Source organism: Pseudophryne corroboree, chromosome 4 (assembly GCF_028390025.1).
Source record: "Pseudophryne corroboree isolate aPseCor3 chromosome 4, aPseCor3.hap2, whole genome shotgun sequence".
Classification (NCBI taxonomy): domain Eukaryota; kingdom Metazoa; phylum Chordata; class Amphibia; order Anura; family Myobatrachidae; genus Pseudophryne; species Pseudophryne corroboree.
The window spans coordinates 234,538,001-234,559,333 of NC_086447.1; the positions used below are offsets into that span (position 1 = coordinate 234,538,001).

General features: G+C 49.4%; 1 protein-coding gene across 2 annotated transcripts in view; it reads right to left on the bottom strand.

Annotated features, from left to right (window-relative positions):
- Positions 1–21,333, bottom strand: part of PLOD2 (procollagen-lysine,2-oxoglutarate 5-dioxygenase 2) — a 246,394-nt gene that overhangs the window by 43,534 nt on the left and 181,527 nt on the right. For both annotated transcript variants that reach the window (XM_063915969.1, XM_063915968.1), the window contains exon 11: positions 12,512–12,616. In XM_063915969.1, coding sequence (XP_063772039.1) covers positions 12,512–12,616 — 105 coding nt within the window. The remainder of the gene's footprint in view (positions 1–12,511; positions 12,617–21,333) is intronic.

Sequence of the window (21,333 nt, forward strand, 5' to 3'; positions counted from 1 at the left end):
GACACAGACTTGTAATGTGGTGGCGCTACCGGCACACCAAGAGCCTGCATGGGTGAAAGAGCTACGTGACAGTATGCATCTGATTAACCGTAGATTGGATAAGTCTGAATCTAAGGCTGCATGCTGGAGAAAATCTGTGGAAGATGTGATTTTTCAGGATGCTGTTATTCCTTATGCGGGCGGCCCCTCTGGGTCACATAAGAGACCATTTGCAAATGTTGTAAACACAGACACCGACACGGATTCTGATTCTTGTGTCGACTATAGTGAATCCAGAAAGATAGATCATAAATTGGCAAAAAGTATACAATATAGGATTGTGGCTATAAGGGACGTGTTGGAGGTTACAGAAAGAACTCCTGTACCTCAGGAGAAGGCTTATTTATGTAAGGAAAAGAAATCCAAAGTCACGTTCCCTCCTTCACGCGAACTAAATGCTCTGTTTGAAGGGATGTGGGTGAATCCTGATAAAAAATTCCATATTCCCAAAAGTATTCACATAGCTTATCCTTTCCCGGCTGAAGAAAGGAAAAAATGGGAGTCACCCCCTGTGTTAGACAGTGCACTTTCCAAGTTGACAAAGAAGGTAATTCTCCCTGCTCCTGGCACGGCTTCTCTTAAAGAGCCGGCAGACCGCAAAATGGAAACGACATTGAAATCCATTTATGTTACCAATGGTACACTGCTCAGGCCCACTACTGCCTGCGCATGGGTGAGTCGCGCTATTGAAAAATGGTCACAAAGCGTGTCATCAGAAATTGAAACGATTGATAAAGATGAGACACTCCTGAAGTTAGGGAATATCAAGGACGCTGCCGCCTACATGCTGGAAGCAATGAAGGATATTGGACTCTTGAGTTCACAAGCCGCTACCAAGGCAGTATCGGCTAGGCGGGCGTTGTGGATTCGCCACTGGAACGCGGATGCAGATTCCAAAAGAAACATGGAGGCTCTCCCATATAAAGGTGAGGCCTTATTTGGCAATGGCCTGGATGCGTTAGTCTCGGCGGCTACCGCAGGTAAGTCAACATTTTTGCCCTATGCACCTGCACTGGCAAAAAAAGACCTATCACCTGCAAATGCAGTCCTTTCGGCCCAATAAATACAAAAAGACGAGAGGTTCCCTCTTCTTTGCAGGTAGGGCAAGGGGAAAGAAGCCCACACCGGCTCCAGGTTCCCAAGAGCAGAAGTCTACCCCTAATTCTGCCAAATCCCCAGCATGACACTGGAACTCCCTTGCGGGAGGCCGCTCGGGTGGGGGCATGTCTCAAACTCTTCAGCCAGGATTGGATTCTGTCTGGCCTGGATCCCTGGGTGTTGCAAATAGTATCCCAGGGATACAAACTAGAGTTTCAAGACATTCCCCCATGCCAATTTTTCAAATCGACCTTGCCAGCTTCTCCGCCAGAGAGAGAAGCAGTAACAGCGGCAATCCAAAAATTATGTCAAGACCAGGTTATAGTCCTGGTACCGTTGTCACAACAAGGGCGGGGTTTTTATTCAAGCCTCTTTGTTGTTCCGAAGCCGGACGCCTTGGTCAGACCGATCCTAAATCTAAAAGATCTGAATTTCTTCCTGAAAAGGTTCAAGTTCAAGATAGAATCACTTCGGGCGTTGATTGCCAGTCTGGAGGAGGGGGACTACTTGGTGTCGGTGGACCTAAAGGATGTTTACCTGCATGTTCCCATTTATCCTTCTCACCAGGCTTATCTGAGATTCGCCGTTCAGGATTGCCATTACCAATTCCAGACGTTACCTTTCGGTCTCTCCACGGCGCCGACGGTATTCACCAAGGTGATGGCGGAGATGATGGTCCTCCTTCGTCAGAAAGGAATCAATATAATCCCTTATCTGGACGACCTCCAGATAAAGACGAGATCCAGGGAGCAGTTGTTACAAAACATATCCCTCTCCCTGTCAATACTCCAACAACACGGGTGGATCATAAATTACCCAAAGTCCCAGTTGGAACCGACGACAAGGTTGTCTTTCCTCAGGATGATTCTAGACACAGAAGTTCAGAGAGTATTTCTTCCGCTGCAAAAGGCTCTGGAAATCCAGAAAATGGTAAAACAGATATTGAAAATCAAGTGTGTCGATCCATCAGCGCATTCGGTTGTTGGGGAAAATGGTGGCGGCCTACGAGGCCATACAGTTTGGCAGGTAACATGCCAGAGTATTCCAGTAGGACCTGTTGGACAAGTGGTCGGGGTCACACCTACACATGCACAGAAAGATAATCCTGTCGTCAAAAACCAGGATTTCGCTCCTGTGGTGGTTGCACAGCTCTCACCTGCTAGAGGGACGCAGGTTCGGCATTCAGGACTGGGTCCTGGTAACCACGGATGCAAGTCTCCGAGGCTGGGGAGCAGTCTCTCAGAGATGTTGGTCACATCAGGAAGCCTGCCTTCACATAAACGTACTGGAGCTAAGAGCCATTTACAACGGCCTTCAACATGCGGTACATCTTCTTCAAGACCGTCCCGTGCAAATCCAGGCGGGCAATGTAACAGCAGTCGCATACATAAACAGGCAGGGCGGAACGAAAAGCAGAGCGGCAATGGCAGAGGCGACAAAAATCCTCAGCTGGGCAGAAAGACATCTACAAGCTCTGTCGGCAATATTCATTCCGGGAGTAGACAACTGGGAAGCAGACTTCCTCAGCAGACACGATCTCCACCCAGGAGAGTGGGGCCTCCACCAAGAAGTCTTCGCAGAGGTGACAAGTCTTTGGGGAGTTCCTCAAATAGACATGATGGCGTCCCATCTCAACAAGAAGCTTCAGAGATACTGTTCCAGGTCAAGAGACCCTCAAGCAGTAGCAGTGGATGCACTGGTGACCCAGTGGGTTTTTCCGTCAGTGTATGTCTTCCCTCCACTTCCGCTGATCCCAAAAGTACTCAGGATCATAAGAAAAACAAGGGTTCGAGCGATCTTCATTGCCCCAGACTGGCCAAGGAGGGCTTGGTACCCAGATCTTCAGCAGTTGCTCATAGAAGATCCTCGGCCTCTTCCTCCTCGGAAGGACCTGCTGCAGCAGGGGCCATGCGTGTACCAGGACTTACCGCGGCTACGTTTGACGGCATGGCTGTTGAGCGCCGTATCCTAGCCAGGAAGGGTATTCCTAAGGAGGTCATCCCCACCCTTATTCAGGCCAGAAAGGGAGTAACGTCGAAACATTACCACCGTATTTGGAGAAAATATGTGTCTTGGTGTGAATCCAAGAAAGCTCCTACGGAAGAGTTTCCCTTAGTACGTTTTCTCCATTTTTTGCAGGATGGTGTGGAGGCGGGCCTACAATTGGGATCAATCAAGGTTCAGATTTCGGCCTTGTCCGTGTTCTTCCAAAAACAATTGGCCTCTCTTCCAGAGGTTCAGACCTTCGTGAAAGGGGTTCTGCACATCCAGCCTCCATTCGTGCCTCCAGGGGCACCATGGGACCTGTCACAGCCCGCGGGCAGCGGCGGCCGCGCTTACCTCTGCGGGTGTCCTGGATGGCCTGGCGTCTCTCTCCTCCGGCGGCCTCGGGGGTCCGGCGTCGGGTCGGCGGGTCTCTCCGGCGGCTCCCGGAGCAAGGGCGCCGCCATGCTGTTCTGGATTAGGTAGGCGGAGCGGGGCTGACGTCATCTGCCCGCTCCGCCAATCAGACTAAGGCGGGAGGTTCAAAGCCAGACGCCGAGCAGGGAGCCGGCGCCTGTGTATCATCATTCTGCCTGTCAGAAGCCGTGATCTCCAGAGCTCCCTTGTTCCTGTTTCCGCTGTGCCTTCCAGTATACCTGTGTCTCCAGTGTCTGTGTTTCCAAGCACCTTCGTGCCTCCAAGCGCCCGAGCGCCATCACGCACCTCCGTGCCTCCAAGCGCCCGAGCGCCATCACGCACCTCCGTGCCTCCAAGCGCCCGAGCGCCATCAAGCACCTCCGTGCCTCCAAGTGCCCGAGCGCCATCAAGCACCTCCGTGCCTCCAAGCGCCCGAGCGCCATCACGCACCTCCGTGCCTCCAAGCGCCCGAGCGCCATCACGCACCTCCGTGCCTCCAAGCGCCCGAGCGCCATCAAGCACCTCCGTGCCTCCAAGCGCCCGAGCGCCATCAAGCACCTCCGTGCCTCCAAGCGCCCGAGCGCCATCAAGCACCTCCGTGCCTCCAAGCGCCAGAGCGCCATCAAGCACCTCCGTGCCTCCAAGCGCCCGAGCGCCATCACGCACCTCCGTGCCTCCAAGCGCCCGAGCGCCATCAAGCACCTCCGTGCCTCCAAGCGCCCGAGCGCCATCACGCACCTCCGTGCCACCAAGGCGCCTGAGCGCCCTCAGCACCTCAGTGCCACAGAACCTCAGCACCTCGGTGCCTCAGCACCTCAGTACCACAGAACCTCAGCACCTCAGTGCCTCAACACCACAGAAACTCAGCACCTCAGTGCCTCGGCACCTCAGTACCACAGAACCTCAGTACCTCGGTGCCTCAGCACCTCCAGCATCTCAGTGCCTTCAGTACCTCAATAAAACCAGCACCTCTGTACCTCAGCACTTAGCACTTTTACTAGTCTTGTTTTTCAGGAGACCTTCAAGCATTCCTCCGTGCTTCCTGCTTACCGTCTTCATCCTGTATGAAGAAGACCTACATCTGGCCATCTCTATTGCGACCCAGTAGCGGTTCCTCTTCCCAGTCACCGGAAGAAGCCCCGAGTCCACAACACCCTTCGACCAGGTCAGTGATAGTATACACAGGCCACATGGACCCGGGGAATCGGAACCCAGAAGCAAGTGCCATCCAAGATCTGGTTTCCCGTGTTCAGAGTCAGGAAGCGGCGCAAAACCAGGTGATGCGGTATCTCCAAGAACTATCCGGCAGGTTGGATCAAATTCAGGTTTCCCTGGCTTCAGTAGTTCCGGTTCCAGCTCCAGTACCCACTCCGGTAGTCATTCCTGATAATGCTCACGCAGTGTCCGGTACCAGGTCACGCCTTCAGCTTCCCACTCCCTCTCGCTACAACGGCAACCCGAAGAATTGCCGTGGTTTTCTTAACCAGTGCGAGGTGCAGTTTGAACTCCTCGCACACAACTTTCCCACGGATCGATCCAAAGTAGCATACATTATTTCCTTGCTTGAGGGTTCAGCGCTGGAATGGGTGTCTCCTTTATGGGAGCAATCTGATCCTTTGGTTTCCAGCTACACTAATTTCATCTCATCTTTCCGCAGGATCTTTGATGAGCCTGGCAGAACGGCCGCTGCCTCTTCAGATCTTCTCAGAGTTCGACAAGGCTCTCGTTCAGTGGGTCAGTATGTGATTCATTTTCAGACCATAGCTTCCGAATTACGCTGGGATAATGATGCCTTACGAGCCGCTTTCTGGAACGGGCTGTCCGACCGTCTTAAAGACTAATTGATTACAAGAGATTTGCCAGATTCTTTGGAGCAGTTGATCTCGCTCTGTGTGAAAGTGGATCTCCGCATGCAGGAACGAGTTGGCGAACGTTCTCGGTCTGATCGGTGCAGATTCCGGGCTCCTCCGTCTAAACCATCGGTTACGACAGCTCCAGACGAACCCATGCAGATTAATCGGTCTCGACTGTCTCCAGAAGAGCGACAGCGTCAGCGTGAGAACAGACTTTGCCTCTACTGTGGAGCCGCGGATCACTTCCTCAAGTCTTGCAAAGCTCGCCCGGGAAACGGGCAATCCTAGCCTGTTCCGGGGAAGTCAAGCTGGGTGTGGTTTCTCAATCTTCTCCAGAAGTGGACTGTTTACTCTCAGTATCTTTGTCTACTAAAACAGAAGTCAAAACCGTTATGGCTCTTTTGGATTCAGGTGCTGCGGGGAATTTTATTTCTCTCCCCTGCGCCCAGAGTTTGGGTTTGAAATTACAGTTGGTCGAGCGACCTATTACTATTACAGCCATTAACGGTGTTCAAATTCCTAACGCCTTGATTACGAGTCAGTCTGAGTCAATTCAGCTACAAGTGGGAGCTTTACATCGTGAACAACTGAAGTTTCTAGTTATTCAGGAAATGTCTCATGATCTCGTTTTGGGTCTTCCCTGGCTCAGGCTACACAACCCTCATGTCGACTGGGTGTCGACACAAATAATTTCTTGGAGTCCTTTCTGCCGATTGAATTGTCTTACTCCTGTCGTTCCACTCCGTGCATCGGCCAAGTTGGACGTGGAGTTAGTTCCTGAGGCTTATCGAGAATTTTTAGATGTCTTCTCGGAACAGGCGGCTGATAAATTACCTCCGCATAGGGCTTGGGACTGTCCCATTGAGCTCATTCCTGGGAAAATGCCGCCCCGAGGTCGCACTTATCCTTTGTCGGTTCCAGAGACACAAGCTATGTCAGAGTACATTAAGTCGAATTTGCAGAAGGGGTTCAACCATCCCTCCACTTCTCCAGCGGGAGCTGGCTTCTTCTTTGTAAAGAAAAAAGATGGAAGGCTGAGACCATGCATTGACTATCGTGGTTTAAATGAAGTCACCATTAAAAACAAGTATCCTCTGCCGCTCATCACAGAGCTTTTTGATAGAGTGCGTGGAGCTCGAGTATTTACTAAGCTTGACTTAAGAGGAGCATACAACTTGATACGTATTCGACAAGGAGATGAGTGGAAGACGGCTTTCAATACTAGAGACGGGCATTATGAGTACCTGGTAATGCCATTTGGCCTCAGCAACGCCCCCGCTGTCTTTCAAGGATTCATTAATGAAGTCTTTCGGGATATGTTGTATCTGAATGTAGTAGTCTATTTGGATGACATTCTGATTTTTTCAAAGAATCTTTCTGAACACCGACTACAGGTTAAAGAAGTACTCCATCGGTTGCGCAAGAATCATCTTTATGGCAAGATCTCCAAGTGCACCTTTGAGGTTCCTTCTATTTCATTTTTGGGCTACATTATTTCTGGAACTGAATTGCGTATGGATCCGGAGAAACTCTCGGCCATCCGGGATTGGACTCAACCTCTTTCCTTAAAAGCAGTGCAACGATTTCTAGGATTCGCAAATTATTATCGGAAATTTATAAGAGGTTTCTCTACCATCGTGGCACCTATTACGGCTCTGACTAAGAAAGGGGCTGACCCAAGCAATTGGCCTTCTGAAGCAGTAGCAGCGTTCAAACAGTTGAAGACCGCCTTTATATCTGCTCCCGTACTTCAGCAGCCAGATTTCCTAAAACCATTCTTTTTGGAGGTTGATGCTTCCACGGTAGGCATAGGTGCTGTACTCTCGCAGTACGCCTCAGATGGGAAGTTGCATCCGTGTGGGTTTCATTCTCGCAAGTTCTCCCCTGCTGAACTAAATTACACCATCGGAGACAAAGAGCTACTGGCAATTAAATCTGCGTTGGAAGAATGGAGGTATCTTCTGGAGGGTGCTAAACACTTAATTACAATTTTTACGGACCACAAGAATTTACTGTATCTAAAGACGGCCCAATGTTTGAACCCCCGTCAGGCAAGATGGGCGCTCTTCTTTACCAGATTTTCCTTTATCATCAAGTATCGGGCTGGAACTCTAAATACCAAGGCGGATGCCCTATCCCGTTCAGTGATGGCTTCTGATGAGGAGAATACAATGGGGAAGGCATTAATCCTCAGTCCCATCTCTATTTCTGCAGCTCCCACTAGGTTGGGTCCTCCTCCTGGAAGAATGTCGGTACCAGTTAAATTTCGACCGAAACTGTTGCAGTGGGCACATACTTCTAAGTTTTCTGGTCATCCGGGAGTTCAGAAAATGTGGGAATTTCTGCGAAGATCATACTGGTGGGACACTATGAAAAAAGATGTTCAAGAGTATGTCAATTCGTGTCCTCAATGTGCTCAGCACAAAACTCCACGTCTGCCGCCTGCGGGTTTGTTGCATCCTTTATCCATTCCTAAAAGGCCTTGGACTCATATCTCGATGGACTTTGTTACTGAATTACCGCTCTCTAAGGGTCATAACACCATTTGGGTGATCATTGACCGATTCTCTAAGATGGCACATTTTGTTCCGTTGACCGGATTACCCTCCGCTTCCAAGTTGGCCCTGTTATTTATCCAAGAGCATTTCCGCCTGCACGGGTTACCTCTGGAAATAGTCTCAGATCGGGGAGTACAGTTTACAGCAAGATTCTGGAGAGCCCTCTGTTCAACTCTACAAATTAAGCTCAAATTCTCTTCTGCTTACCATCCACAGACTAATGGGCAAACTGAACGCGTCAATCAGGATCTAGAGACTTTTCTCCGTATTTACCTTTCCCCTTCTCAAGATAACTGGGTGGAGTTGTTGCCGTGGGTTGAGTTTGCCCACAACCATCTTTATCATTCTTCTACTGGTGAGTCTCCATTCTTTATTAATTATGGATTTCATCCCCAAGTTCCGGAGTTGCCCATTTGTCCTCCAGAAGAAGTTCCTGCTGCAGCTTCAACTCTCCGACATTTCACTCAAATTTGGAGCCGAGTTCATGCCAATCTTAAGAGGGTTTCCGGTCGCTATAAATTCTTTGCGGATAGGAAACGACGAGCAGCTCCTCAATATAAGGTTGGTGACAAGGTATGGCTCTCTACCCGCAATCTTCGTTTGAAAGTACCCACCATGAAATTTGCCCCAATGTTCATTGGTCCTTTCTCAGTGCGGCAAATCTTGAACCCGGTCGTTTGCAAATTGGAGTTGCCTTCCCACCTTCGAATTCCAAACTCCTTCCACGTCTCTCTCCTCCGCCCCCTCATTCTAAATCGGTTCCACTCAGCATCTCCTAGGCCAACTACTACAGTGTCTGAAGCTGGGACAGAATTTGAAATCAAAGCTATTCTTGACTCTCGTTATTTTCATAAAAAACTACAGTACTTGGTAGAGTGGAAAGGTTATGGTCCTGAAGAGAGAAGTTGGATCAATGCTACTGAGGTAATGGCTCCCCGACTGGTTCGGATCTTCCATTCCAGACATCCAACTAAACCCGGAAAGTGTCCAGGGGCCACTCCTGGAGGAGGGGGTACTGTCACACCCCGCGGGCAGCGGCGGCCGCGCTTACCTCTGCGGGTGTCCTGGATGGCCTGGCGTCTCTCTCCTCCGGCGGCCTCGGGGGTCCGGCGTCGGGTCTCTCCGGCGGCTCCCAGAGCAAGGGCGCCGCCATGCTGTTCTGGATTAGGTAGGCGGAGCGGGGCTGACGTCATCTGCCCGCTCCGCCAATCAGACTAAGGCGGGAGGTTCAAAGCCAGACGCCGAGCAGGGAGCCGGCGCCTGTGTATCATCATTCTGCCTGTCAGAAGCCGTGATCTCCAGAGCTCCCTTGTTCCTGTTTCCGCTGTGCCTTCCAGTATACCTGTGTCTCCAGTGTCTCAGTGTTTCCAAGCACCTTCGTGCCTCCAAGCGCCCGAGCACCATCACGCACCTCCGTGCCTCCAAGCGCCCAAGCACCATCACGCACCTCCGTGCCTCCAAGCGCCCGAGCGCCATCAAGCACCTCCGTGCCTCCAAGCGCCCGAGTGCCATCAAGCACCTCCGTGCCTCCAAGCACCCGAGCGCCATCACGCACCTCCGTGCCTCCAAGCGCCCGAGCGCCATCATGCACCTCCGTGCCTCCAAGCGCCCGAGCGCCATCATGCACCTCCGTGCCTCCAAGCGCCCGAGCGCCATCAAGCACCTCCGTGCCTCCAAGCGCCCGAGCGCCATCAAGCACCTCAGTGCCTCCAAGCGCCCGAGCTCCATCACGCACCTCCGTGCCTCCAAGCGCCATCAAGCACCTCCGTGCCTCCAAGCGCCCGAGCGCCATCACGCACCTCCGTGCCACCAAGGCGCCTGAGCGCCATCAGCACCTCAGTGCCACAGAACCTCAGCACCTCGGTGCCTCAACACCACAGAAACTCAGCACCTCAGTACCACAGAACCTCAGTACCTCGGTGCCTCAGCACCTCCAGCATCTCAGTGCCTTCAGTACCTCAATAACACCAGCACCTCTGTACCTCAGCACTTAGCACTTTTACTAGTCTTGTTTTTCAGGAGACCTTCAAGCATTCCTCCGTGCTTCCTGCTTACCGTCTTCATCCTGTATGAAGAAGACCTACATCCGGCCATCTCTATTGTGACCCAGTAGCGGTTCCTCTTCCCAGTCACCGGAAGAAGCCCCGAGTCCACAACACCCTTCGACCAGGTCAGTGATAGGACCTTAACGTGGTATTGCAGTTCCTTCAATCTGATTGGTTTGAGCCTCTACAAAAGATAGAGTTGAAGTTTCTCACTTGGAAAGTGGTGATGCTTTTGGCACTGGCATCCGCAAGGCGGGTGTCTGAATTGGGGGCCTTGTCTCACATGAGCCCTTACCTGATTTTCCAAGAAGATAGGGCAGAGTTGCGAACTCGCCAACATTTTCTTCCAAAGGTGGTTTCTTCTTTCCACATAAACCAACCTATTGTAGTGCCAGTAGTTACTGACACGTTCACTGATTCAAAGGGGTAGATATACTAAGATGAGAGTTCTATTTGAGATGGGATGTTGCCCATAGCAACCAATCAGATTCCAGGTATTATCTTCTAGAGGGTGCTATAAATGAGAAGTAGAATCTGATTGGTTGCTATGGGCAACATCCCATCTAAAATAGAACTTCCATTTTATAAAATTTACCCTAAAGTCTCTAGATGTGGTTAGAGCTTTGAAAATCTATGTTGCTAGAACGGCTCGTATACGGAAAACAGAGGCTCTGTTTGTCCTGTATGATCACAACAAGATTGGCTGTCCTGCGTCCAAGCAGACTATTGCACGTTGGAGTAGAAATACGATTCAGCAAGCTCATACTACGGCTGGATTGCCATTGCCGACGTCGGTAAAGGCCCACTCCACTAGGAAGGTGGGCTCATCCTGGGCGGCTGCCCGAGGGGTCTCGGCATTACAACTTTGCCGAGCAGCTACTTGGTCAGGGTCAAACACATTTGCTAAGTTCTACAAGTTTGACACCTTGGCCGATGAGGACTTAAAGTTTGGTCAATCGGTGCTGCAGGGTCATCCGCACTCTCCCGCCCGTACTGGAGCTTTGGTATAGACCCCATGGTCTTGATGTCGTCCCCAGCATCCTCTAGGACGTATGAGAAAATAGGATTTTGATAACCTACCGCTAAATCCTTTTCTCCTAGTCCGTAGAGGATGCTGGGCGCCCGTCCCAGTGCGTACTTTACCTGCAGTTTAGTTATTAGAGTTACACAAGTTGTGTTATCTTGGTTTCAATATGTTGCTGCAATTGGTTAATGCCTGTTGGCGTGTGTTATGTTGAATGCCATGTGTGCGGCATGGTTGAGGGTGTGAGTTGGTAGATATCTCGCCACTAGTTAAGTAATTCCTTTCCTCGAAATGTCAGTCTCCCAGGGCACAGTTCCTACAACTGAGGTCTGGAGGAGGGGCATAGAGGGAGGAGCCAGTTCACACCCTATGAAAATTCTTTAGCGTGCCCATGTCTCCTGCGGATCCCGTCTATACCCCATGGTCTTGATGTCGTCCCCAGCATCCTCTACGGACTAGGAGAAAAGGATTTACCGGTAGATTATCAAAATCCTATTATTGAAAGTCAGTGCCACAATTATTATTAATGTCAGCAGCGCAGCAGCCAGGCTGGGAGCTGGAATTGACGCCTCACCTCAACTCAGCAGGACGATCAATCATCCTGCCAGTCTCAGGCCTTCGGGGAGCTCTCACGGTGCCTCCTGCTTCTTTCAGGGCGCGGTGGTGGCGGGGTAGGTCCTGACATTTTGCATATGCAGCGCAGCAGAGAGAACAGAGCTAGTGAGCCCTTTCATTGCGCCGCCACATACAGTTGATGGCCGCGGCATTTCATCCACCAGTGAGGGGGGAGAAGGGAGGCTGCGGCTGCTGGCTGGGGGGCGTGTGTAAGCGGCGGCGACTCGGGCAGCTGGTGGCAGACTGCTGTAGCAGGAAAAAATGTTATCCTGTCTACAGCAGCAGGGGATCCCGTGGGCCTTTTTTAATGGGGAGGCCTGCAGCTGCAGCTCCATCCACCCCATTATTAAGCCAGCCCTGAGTATGTGAGAGGATATTCTTCTGACAGTAATACACCTGGAAGGTAATATTTTACCCTCTACTAGGCTTTTTTTTTTTTTTTTAAGAAACTAAAGCATGGATGCCAGTGAAAATACGGGGGGAATTCAACTTATGGCAAGCGGACTCTCCTTGCCGAATATGCTGCTTTATGGCAGCAGGATCTTGCTGAAAAGTGTTTGCTACCCCATAGGGTAGAGAGCACTTTTGAGTGAATCAGGGTGCAAATCGGCCGGGCGAAGGGTGTGAGATGGGCTGCCATTGCCTCTATTTAAACGGCAATTTGCACCATTCACCCACAGTTTAATTAATCCCTACATGTCAAACATGGTTGTTATTTGGGTTGTTATAGAGTCATGAAGTTATTGAATGTTGGCAGGCTTCCCCAAAGCATTCGCTGTCGGCAAACACAGGTAAATGAGCACCAGAAGAAAAAAAGGGTTGCAAAAGATGACTATACCTATATACACTGCAGTGCTTGAAATATACAAAATTACTAACCTGTTTTGTTCAATAAGCAATTTTAAAATCTTTGGGTTTATCACCACCACATCGGCATCAATGCTAAAGTAATAGTCACACTGTTCGTCTTGACGACAGATGTCCCTGGACAGAAAAAGGGAAGAACAATTTGAGCACATAAAACCAAAGAACGCACATAATTACAGCTGTGGACACTTAAATAAACTATTTCCTTCTATACTCTTATTTTCTAACTTACTGAAACAGGTGAAAAGAAATCAAGAGGTGTCTTTAGATTTGGCAGAGCCTTGAGACTGGTTTAAAATCAAGTGTTAATGGATAATGAATCGTTAACAGTGACCCTTCAACCTACAAATAAAAGTTCTGTTTTTAGTAGAGATGAGCGGGTTCGGTTTCTCTGAATCCGAACCCGCACGAACTTCATGTTTTTTTTCACGGGTCCGAGCGACTCGGATCTTCCCGCCTTGCTCGGTTAACCCGAGCGCGCCCGAACGTCATCATGACGCTGTCGGATTCTCGCGAGACTCGGATTCTATATAAGGAGCCGCGCGTCGCCGCCATTTTCACACGTGCATTGAGATTGATAGGGAGAGGACGTGGCTGGCGTCCTCTCCGTTATAGTAGAAAAGAGTAAAGACTGAGTGACTTAGTTATAATTGTGGGGAGGATTGGGGACGGGGAGCAGCTGTTAGGGAGTACAGTGATTTAGATTAGGAGAGAGAGAGAGAGAGAGAGATTGACCTGATTTACTGGAGCTTAGGAGTACTGTAGAAGAGAGTGCAGAGTTTACTAGTGACTGACCACAGTGACCACCAGACAGTGCAGTTTTATTTAATATATCCGTTCTCTGCCTGAAAAAAACGATACACACAGTGACTCAGTCACATACCATATATGTGTGCACTGCTCAGCCCAGTGTGCTGCATCATCTATGTATATATTATATATCTGACTGTGCTCAGCTCACACAGCTTATAATTGTGGGGGAGACTGGGGAGCACTGCAGTGCCAGTTATAGGTTATAGCAGGAGCCAGGAGTACAAGACAGTCACATACCATATCTGTGTGCACTGCTCAGCCCAGTGTGCTGCATCATCTATGTATATATTATATATCTGACTGTGCTCAGCTCACACAGCTTATAATTGTGGGGGAGACTGGGGAGCACTGCAGTGCCAGTTATAGGTTATAGCAGGAGCCAGGAGTACATATTATATTAAAATTAAACAGTGCACACTTTTGCTGCAGGAGTGCCACTGCCAGTGTGACTGACCAGTGACCTGACCACACTGACCACCAGTATAGTTAGTAGTATACTATATTGTGATTGCCTGAAAAAGTTAAACACTCGTCGTGTGACTTCACTTGTGTGGTGTTTTTTTTTTTATTCTATAAAAAACTCATTCTGCTGACAGACAGTGTCCAGCAGGTCCGTCATTATATAATATATATACCTGTCCGGCTGCAGTAGTGATATATATATATTTTTTATATCATTATTTATCATCCAGTCGCAGCAGACACAGTACGGTAGTTCACGGCTGTAGCTACCTCTGTGTCGGCACTCGGCAGTCCGTCCATAATTGTATACCACCTAACCGTGGTTTTTTTTCTTTCTTCTTTATACATACATACTACGACATCTCTTTATCAACCAGTCTATATTAGCAGCAGACACAGTACAGTACGGTAGTTCACGGCTGTGGCTACCTCTGTGTCGGCACTCGGCAGTCCGTCCATAATTGTATACCACCTAACCGTGGTTTTTTTTTCTTTCTTCTTTATACATACATACTACGACATCTCTTTATCAACCAGTCTATATTAGCAGCAGACACAGTACAGTACGGTAGTTCATGGCTGTGGCTACCTCTGTGTCGGCACTCGGCAGTCCGTCCATAATTGTATACCACCTAACCGTGGTTTTTTTTTCTTTCTTCTTTATACGTACATACTACGACATCTCTTTATCAACCAGTCTATATTAGCAGCAGACACAGTACAGTACGGTAGTTCACGGCTGTGGCTACCTCTGTGTCGGCACTCGGCAGTCCGTCCATAATTGTATACCACCTAACCGTGGTTTTTTTTTTCTTCTTTATACATACATACTACGACATCTCTTTATCAACCAGTCTATATTAGCAGCAGACACAGTACAGTACGGTAGTTCACGGCTGTGGCTACCTCTGTGTCGGCACTCGGCAGTCCGTCCATAATTGTATACCACCTAACCGTGGTTTTTTTTTTCTTTCTTCTTTATACGTACATACTACGACATCTCTTTATCAACCAGTCTATATTAGCAGCAGACACAGTACAGTACGGTAGTTCACGGCTGTGGCTACCTCTGTGTCGGCACTCGGCAGTCCGTCCATAATTGTATACCACCTAACCGTGGTTTTTTTTTTTTTCTTCTTTATACATACATACTACGACATCTCTTTATCAACCAGTCTATATTAGCAGCAGACACAGTACAGTACGGTAGTTCACGGCTGTGGCTACCTCTGTGTCGGCACTCGGTCCATAATTGTATACTAGTATCCATCCATCTCCATTGTTTACCTGAGGTGCCTTTTAGTTGTGCCTATTAAAATATGGAGAACAAAAATGTTGAGGTTCCAAAATTAGGGAAAGATCAAGATCCACTTCCACCTCGTGCTGAAGCTGCTGCCACTAGTCATGGCCGAGACGATGAAATGCCAGCAACGTCGTCTGCCAAGGCCGATGCCCAATGTCATAGTACAGAGCATGTCAAATCCAAAACACCAAATATCAGTAAAAAAAGGACTCCAAAACCTAAAATAAAATTGTCGGAGGAGAAGCGTAAACTTGCCAATATGCCATTTACCACACGGAGTGGCAAGGAACGGCTGAGGCCCTGGCCTATGTTCATGGCTAGTGGTTCAGCTTCACATGAGGATGGAAGCAATCAGCCTCTCGCTAGAAAAATGAAAAGACTCAAGCTGGCAAAAGCACAGCAAAGAACTGTGCATTCTTCGAAATCCCAAATCCACAAGGAGAGTCCAAGTGTGTCGGTTGCGATGCCTGACCTTCCCAACACTGGACGTGAAGAGCATGCGCCTTCCACCATTTGCACGCCCCCTGCAAGTGCTGGAAGGAGCACCCGCAGTCCAGTTCCTGATAGTCAGATTGAAGATGTCAGTGTTGAAGTACACCAGGATGAGGAGGATATGGGTGTTGCTGGCGCTGGGGAGGAAATTGACCAGGAGGATTCTGATGGTGAGGTGGTTTGTTTAAGTCAGGCACCCGGGGAGACACCTGTTGTCCGTGGGAGGAATAGGGCCGTTGACATGCCTGGTGAAAATACCAAAAAAATCAGCTCTTCGGTGTGGAGGTATTTCACCAGAAATGCGGACAACAGGTGTCAAGCCGTGTGTTCCCTTTGTCAAGCTGTAATAAGTAGGGGTAAGGACGTTAACCACCTCGGAACATCCTCCCTTATACGTCACCTGCAGCGCATTCATAATAAGTCAGTGACAAGTTCAAAAACTTTGGGTGACAGCGGAAGCAGTCCACTGACCAGTAAATCCCTTCCTCTTGTAACCAAGCTCACGCAAACCACCCCACCAACTCCCTCAGTGTCAATTTCCTCCTTCCCCAGGAATGCCAATAGTCCTGCAGGCCATGTCACTGGCAATTCTGACGATTCCTCTCCTGCCTGGGATTCCTCCGATGCATCCTTGCGTGTAACGCCTACTGCTGCTGGCGCTGCTGTTGTTGCTGCTGGGAGTCGATGGTCATCCCAGAGGGGAAGTCGTAAGACCACTTTTACTACTTCCACCAAGCAATTGACTGTCCAACAGTCCTTTGCGAGGAAGATGAAATATCACAGCAGTCATCCTACTGCAAAGCGGATAACTGAGGCCTTGGCATCCTGTGTGGTGAGAACCGTGGTTCCGGTATCCATCATTACTGCAGAGCCAACTAGAGACTTGTTGGAGGTACTGTGTCCCCGGTACCAAATACCATCTAGGTTCCATTTCTCTAGGCAGGCGATACCGAAAATTTACACAGACCTCAGAAAAAGAGTCACCAGTGTCCTAAAAAATGCAGCTGTACCCAATGTCCACTTAACCACGGACATGAGGACAAGTGGAGCAGGGCAGGGTCAGGACTATATGACTGTGACAGCCCACTGGGTAGATGTATGGACTCCCGCCGCAAGAACAGCAGCGGCGGCACCAGTAGCAGCATCTTGCAAACGCCAACTCTTTCCTAGGCAGGCTACGCTTTGTATCACTGGTTTCCAGAATACGCACACAGCTGAAAACCTCTTACGGCAACTGAGGAAGATCATCGCGGAATGGCTTACCCCAATTGGACTCTCCTGTGGATTTGTGGCATCGGACAACGCCAGCAATATTGTGTGTGCATTAAATATGGGCAAATTCCAGCACGTCCCATGTTTTGCACATACCTTGAATTTGGTGGTGCAGAATTATTTAAAAAACGACAGGGGCGTGCAAGAGATGCTGTCGGTGGCCAGAAGAATTGCGGGACACTTTCGGCGTACAGGCACCACGTACAGAAGACTGGAGCACCACCAAAAACTACTGAACCTGCCCTGCCATCATCTGAAGCAAGAAGTGGTAACGAGGTGGAATTCAACCCTCTATATGCTTCAGAGGTTGGAGGAGCAGTAAAAGGCCATTCAAGCCTATACAATTGAGCACGATATAGGAGGTGGAATGCACCTGTCTCAAGCGCAGTGGAGAATGATTTCAACGTTGTGCAAGGTTCTGATGCCCTTTGAACTTGCCACACGTGAAGTCAGTTCAGACACTGCCAGCCTGAGTCAGGTCATTCCCCTCATCAGGCTTTTGCAGAAGAAGCTGGAGACATTGAAGGAGGAGCTAACACGGAGCGATTCCGCTAGGCATGTGGGACTTGTGGATGGAGCCCTTAATTCGCTTAACAAGGATTCACGGGTGGTCAATCTGTTGAAATCAGAGCACTACATTTTGGCCACCGTGCTCGATCCTAGATTTAAAGCCTACCTTGGATCTCTCTTTCCGGCAGACACAAGTCTGCTGGGGTTGAAAGACCTGCTGGTGAGAAAATTGTCAAGTCAAGCGGAACGCGACCTGTCAACATCTCCTCCTTCACATTCTCCCGCAACTGGGGGTGCGAGGAAAAGGCTCAGAATTCCGAGCCCACCCGCTGGCGGTGATGCAGGGCAGTCTGGAGCGACTGCTGATGCTGACATCTGGTCCGGACTGAAGGACCTGACAATGATTACGGATACGGACATGTCGTCTACTGGCACTGCATATGATTCTCTCCCCATTGAAAGAATGGTGGAGGATTATATGAGTGACCGCATCCAAGTAGGCACGTCACACAGTCCGTACTTATACTGGCAGGAAAAAGAGGCAATTTGGAGGCCCTTGCACAAACTGGCTTTATTCTACCTAAGTTGCCCTCCCACAAGTGTGTACTCCGAAAGAGTGTTTAGTGCCGCCGCTCACCTTGTCAGCAATCGGCGTACGAGGTTACATCCAGAAAATGTGGAGAAGATGATGTTCATTAAAATGAATTATAATCAATTCCTCCGCGGAGACATTGACCAGCAGCAATTGCCTCCACAAAGTACACAGGGAGCTGAGATGGTGGATTCCAGTGGGGACGAATTGATAATCTGTGAGGAGGGGGATGTACACGGTGATATATCGGAGGATGATGATGAGGTGGACATCTTGCCTCTGTAGAGCCAGTTTGTGCAAGGAGAGATTAATTGCTTCTTTTTTGGTGGGGGTCCAAACCATCCCGTCATTTCAGTCACAGTCGTGTGGCAGACCCTGTCACTGAAATGATGGGTTGGTTAAAGTGTGCATGTCCTGTTTATACAACATAAGGGTGGGTGGGAGGGCCCAAGGACAATTCCATCTTGCACCTCTTTTTTCTTTTATTTTTCTTTGCGTCATGTGCTGTTTGGGGAGGGTTTTTTGGAAGGGACATCCTGCGTGACACTGCAGTGCCACTCCTAAATGGGCCCGGTGTTTGTGTCGGCCACTAGGGTCGCTAATCTTACTCACACAGCTACCTCATTGCGCCTCTTTTTTTCTTTGCGTCATGTGCTGATTGGGGAGGGTTTTTTGGAAGGGACATCCTGCGTGACACTGCAGTGCCACTCCTAAATGGGCCCGTTGTTTGTGTCGGCCACTAGGGTCGCTAATCTTACTCACACAGCTACCTCATTGCGCCTCTTTTTTTCTTTGCGTCATGTGCTGATTGGGGAGGGTTTTTTGGAAGGGACATCCTGCGTGACACTGCAGTGCCACTCCTAAATGGGCCCGGTGTTTGTGTCGGCCACTAGGGTCGCTAATCTTACTCACACAGCTACCTCATTGCGCCTCTTTTTTTCTTTGCGTCATGTGCTGATTGGGGAGGGTTTTTTGGAAGGGACATCCTGCGTGACACTGCAGTGCCACTCCTAAATGGGCCCGGTGTTTGTGTCGGCCACTAGGGTCGCTAATCTTACTCACACAGCTACCTCATTGCGCCTCTTTTTTTCTTTGCGTCATGTGCTGATTGGGGAGGGTTTTTTGGAAGGGACATCCTGCGTGACACTGCAGTGCCACTCCTAAATGGGCCCGGTGTTTGTGTCGGCCACTAGGGTCGCTAATCTTACTCACACAGCTACCTCATTGCGCCTCTTTTTTTCTTTGCGTCATGTGCTGATTGGGGAGGGTTTTTTGGAAGGGACATCCTGCGTGACACTGCAGTGCCACTCCTAAATGGGCCCGGTGTTTGTGACGGCCACTAGGGTCGCTAATCTTACTCACACAGCTACCTCATTGCGCCTCTTTTTTTCTTTGCGTCATGTGCTGATTGGGGAGGGTTTTTTGGAAGGGACATCCTGCGTGACACTGCAGTGCCACTCCTAAATGGGCCCGGTGTTTGTGTCGGCCACTAGGGTCGCTAATCTTACTCACACAGCTACCTCATTGCGCCTCTTTTTTTCTTTGCGTCATGTGCTGATTGGGGAGGGTTTTTTGGAAGGGACATCCTGCGTGACACTGCAGTGCCACTCCTAAATGGGCCCGGTGTTTGTGTCGGCCACTAGGGTCGCTAATCTTACTCACACAGCTACCTCATTGCGCCTCTTTTTTTCTTTGCGTCATGTGCTGATTGGGGAGGGTTTTTTGGAAGGGACATCCTGCGTAACACTGCAGTGCCACTCCTAAATGGGCCCGGTGTTTGTGTCGGCCACTAGGGTCGCTAATCTTACTCACACAGCTACCTCATTGCGCCTCTTTTTTTCTTTGCGTCATGTGCTGATTGGGGAGGGTTTTTTGGAAGGGACATCCTGCGTGACACTGCAGTGCCACTCCTAAATGGGCCCGGTGTTTGTGTCGGCCACTAGGGTCGCTAATCTTACTCACACAGCTACCTCATTGCGCCTCTTTTTTTCTTTGCGTCATGTGCTGATTGGGGAGGGTTTTTTGGAAGGGACATCCTGCGTGACACTGCAGTGCCACTCCTAAATGGGCCCGGTGTTTGTGTCGGCCACTAGGGTCGCTAATCTTACTCACACAGCTACCTCATTGCGCCTCTTTTTTTCTTTGCGTCATGTGCTGATTGGGGAGGGTTTTTTGGAAGGGACATCCTGCGTGACACTGCAGTGCCACTCCTAAATGGGCCCGGTGTTTGTGTCGGCCACTAGGGTCGCTTATCTTACTCACACAGTCAGCTACCTCATTGCGCCTCTTTTTTTCTTTGCGTCATGTGCTGTTTGGGGAGGGTTTTTTGGAAGGGACATCCTGCGTGACACTGCAGTGCCACTCCTAAATGGGCCCGGTGTTTGTGTTGGCCACTAGGGTCGCTTATCTTACTCACACAGTCAGCTACCTCATTGCGCCTCTTTTTTTCTTTGCGTCATGTGCTGTTTGGGGAGGGTTTTTTGGAAGGGACATCCTGCGTGACACTGCAGTGCCACTCCTAAATGGGCCCGGTGTTTGTGTCGGCCACTAGGGTCGCTTATCTTACTCACACAGTCAGCTACCTCATTGCGCCTCTTTTTTTCTTTGCGTCATGTGCTGTTTGGGGAGGGTTTTTTGGAAGGGACATCCTGCGTGACACTGCAGTGCCACTCCTAGATGGGCCAGGTGTTTGTGTCGGCCACTAGGGTCGCTTAGCTTAGTCATCCAGCGACCTCGGTGCAAATTTTAGGACTAAAAATAATATTGTGAGGTGTGAGGTATTCAGAATAGACTGAAAATGAGTGGAAATTATGGTTTTTGAGGTTAATAATAATATGGGATCAAAATGACCCCCAAATTCTATGATTTAAGCTGTTTTTTTAGGGTTTTTTGAAAAAAACACCCGAATCCAAAACACACCCGAATCCGACAAAAAAAATTTGGTGAGGTTTTGTCAAAACGCGGTCGAACCCAAAACACGGCCGCGGAACCAAACCCAAAACCCGAAAAATTTCAGGCGCTCATCTCTAGTTTTTAGGGCTGTACCTATATGCAGCCTACCGATTTTAATGCAAATGGTTGTTTTTCCCTATAGTAGGGGGAATTATGCTTGTTGTCTACTTATTATACAGGAAACATCCCACAGTGTCCAGCTCTGAGGCTGATTGAAATATTGGGGGGAAAGGGGTGCGGGCAGGGCACAAAGAATATTTATGTATATTACACAGCACAGATGCCAAATGGCAAAATTGGAAACTTGCACTTCTCACTTCTGCAAAAGGCCTATTCCAGCATAAATCTCTATAGTGTTTGTGCAAAATGCTCTTCGTGAATTAATAAGGTTAACTAGAAGTTGGTCACAGCACTTTTACGCGACTGAACTAGTTTACA